Here is a 2,485-nt window from a genome sequence, read left to right on the forward strand (position 1 = left end):
ATTCCAGAGAAAGTAACTGAAAATACAGAACCTTCCCTGGAAGGTCCCCTCACCACGTACAGGAATCCAAGTTCGAGGGGCCATGCTTGTTTTTTAGTATTAATATTTTTGTCTCGATCAGAGACAGTAAAAGTATTAAATTGTCTTAACTTTTCTGTACCACAGTGTGAATTTGGCATGCATGGTTTATCATTATACACAGCTCTTTGAAATTTTAGTTGGAGAATCACTTGACAAAGTTAGATCACATGGTTCAGTGTTCCCTCCCTCCCTCCCTCTCTACTGTGTTTTCTTAACCTAACTTGTCATTAGGCAACTGCAAGAATTGAAATTTGAAGACCTGTCTAGTCATGGAGAAAAAACATGAAGAAGCAAGATTTTTCATGCGACTACGTTCAATATAACTTTGGCACATTTTTAAAAATTGAATTCATTATATTTTTAACTAGACAAGCTTTTAACTAATTTTATTTGTCTACAGTTTTAAAACATGAAGCAATAAATGTCAGTTATTTAGCAACTGGTAAAAAATATGTTTTGTAATTTAAACTGTTTAATAGCTGTTACAGCATCACTTAGTATAGAAAAAAAAAGTCTAAATCTTTCATTCTGGAAATCTGGTAAAACTAACATTAATATTGTTCAATCGTTTGATATGTATCCAAATAAATGGCCCATGGACTTTTAAATGTGTTTTTAACTCTCACACGAGCTTGATATTTAACTTATTAAGGTCAGTTACAAAATTCCATTGGATATACTTGATTATACATAATTACAAAGTAGTGTTTTTTGGTTACTATTAAGTCATAAATGGAGAAAATGTCCATGTTCATAAACCACAGAATCAAAACTATCATAACATACTTGTTTGTTTGTATATTTCATTTAAAAAAATGAGTAAACTTAAAAAAAGATGACAAAAACAGAAAAAAAGAATGATATATTATATGTTTATGACATGAGATTGTTTGTTTGGAATTAAGCACAAAGCTACAAAATGGGCTATCTGTGCTCTGCCCGCCATGGGTATCAAAACCACAGATGAATAAGAATTTTTGTTCAGTACACATAAAGGTTATCAGTTTAATAGCAAAATCTTACCTTCTCTGCTGCCTCTAGATCTTTCATGTGATTGATGTAAATGTCACCTAAAAGGATCAATCCCTTTACATGGTCAGGATGGTGCTGAAATAGTAAAGTTTTAAATTCACTTTTATTATACGTATACATACCTAACACACTAAGAAAATACAAGATGCAACATAATAAGATCAAAACTTCAATGTCTTCGTTTGTTTTTCTATATATTTATGTTAATATTTTTTTCACATTAATTCTAAAAATTATTTAGTGTAATGATTACAAATAAGTAACATTATAGCATGAATTTACGGTACCTCAGATCTACATAAGTAAAATATTTATTTTTATGCAGAACTAACACGTACAGATGCATTGTTTACACCTGCTGAGGTGAAAACACATTTAAACTATATCTTTTGCTTGGTTACAAGATCTTTTCAACATTGTACACAAATGTGAATCCATGATATTGCAATGTCTTAACACAATTAAGATCCAACTGATATTTTCAATAGCACATAGAGCAATAATAAATTAATTATGTGTTTATTAATAAATATTACAAGTAAATATGTGCTGAGGTATGAAAATGTACTTTCTTCTAACCTGAAGGGATCAAAACACATCCTACATTTATGTTCAAATAATTTAAGACAGCAGTACTAAGGTAATATGTATTTATTGGGTAAGGTTTTGGAGCATTTTTCCAGAATAACTTTCTTTATACTTCAAAGTAATTATTTCTTGCACTTAATATATATAGAATTTCAATAGTATTATCACACAAAGCTTGATTCATGTAATTATTAAATCCATGAGAGATATGATCACTATGTTCTAACTAAAAACATTAAATTATATTACATTTCCAATAACTAATTGGAATTCCTGTGTCAAATACTTGTAATGTTGTTCTTACCTTAAGTAACTGTTTAAGAAAAGGCACAGCTTCAAGTGGACGTTGAGAATCTGATAAGAGCAGTGCAAGGTTGAAGAGTGCACTACGGAAATCTTCTCGTATCTACAACAAAAAACAACAACATACAATTATTTCCTACTTTATTGTACATGACTATAAAAGGAAATATATCATCATGCCATTGACATGCTTTCCAAAACTTTCACTGACCATGGTATAAACAACCTCCTTAGACTATTTTTGAATACTCACAGACTTCAAACTGTCTGGCTTTTGCCAATTAATAAACAATAATCTAAAAACTGATATAAAAGAAATAGTTCTGACATTAACATAAATGTATTTAAGTTGCTGTTTAAAAGACAATATTTGGATACTGAATTCAGAAACAATAACATTATTTTACTATTGACAGCTTATACAATGTACTTAAGTCAACAACCTATGAAAGTCTTTTGTTGCATCTTAGATAATTATCTA

General features: G+C 29.6%; 1 protein-coding gene across 1 annotated transcript in view; it reads right to left on the reverse strand.

Moving 5' to 3' along the window:
* Window positions 1-2,485, reverse strand: part of LOC106466417 (transmembrane and TPR repeat-containing protein CG4050-like) — a 44,296-nt gene that overhangs the window by 5,191 nt on the left and 36,620 nt on the right. Inside the window, exons 18-19 of the mRNA XM_022395110.1 lie at window positions 2,006-2,107; window positions 1,105-1,188 (exon numbers count right to left, since the gene is read on the reverse strand). Coding sequence (XP_022250818.1) covers window positions 1,105-1,188; window positions 2,006-2,107 — 186 coding nt within the window. The remainder of the gene's footprint in view (window positions 1-1,104; window positions 1,189-2,005; window positions 2,108-2,485) is intronic.

The sequence above is a fragment of the Limulus polyphemus genome, unplaced genomic scaffold, assembly GCF_000517525.1.
Source record: "Limulus polyphemus unplaced genomic scaffold, Limulus_polyphemus-2.1.2 Scaffold74, whole genome shotgun sequence".
Classification (NCBI taxonomy): domain Eukaryota; kingdom Metazoa; phylum Arthropoda; class Merostomata; order Xiphosura; family Limulidae; genus Limulus; species Limulus polyphemus.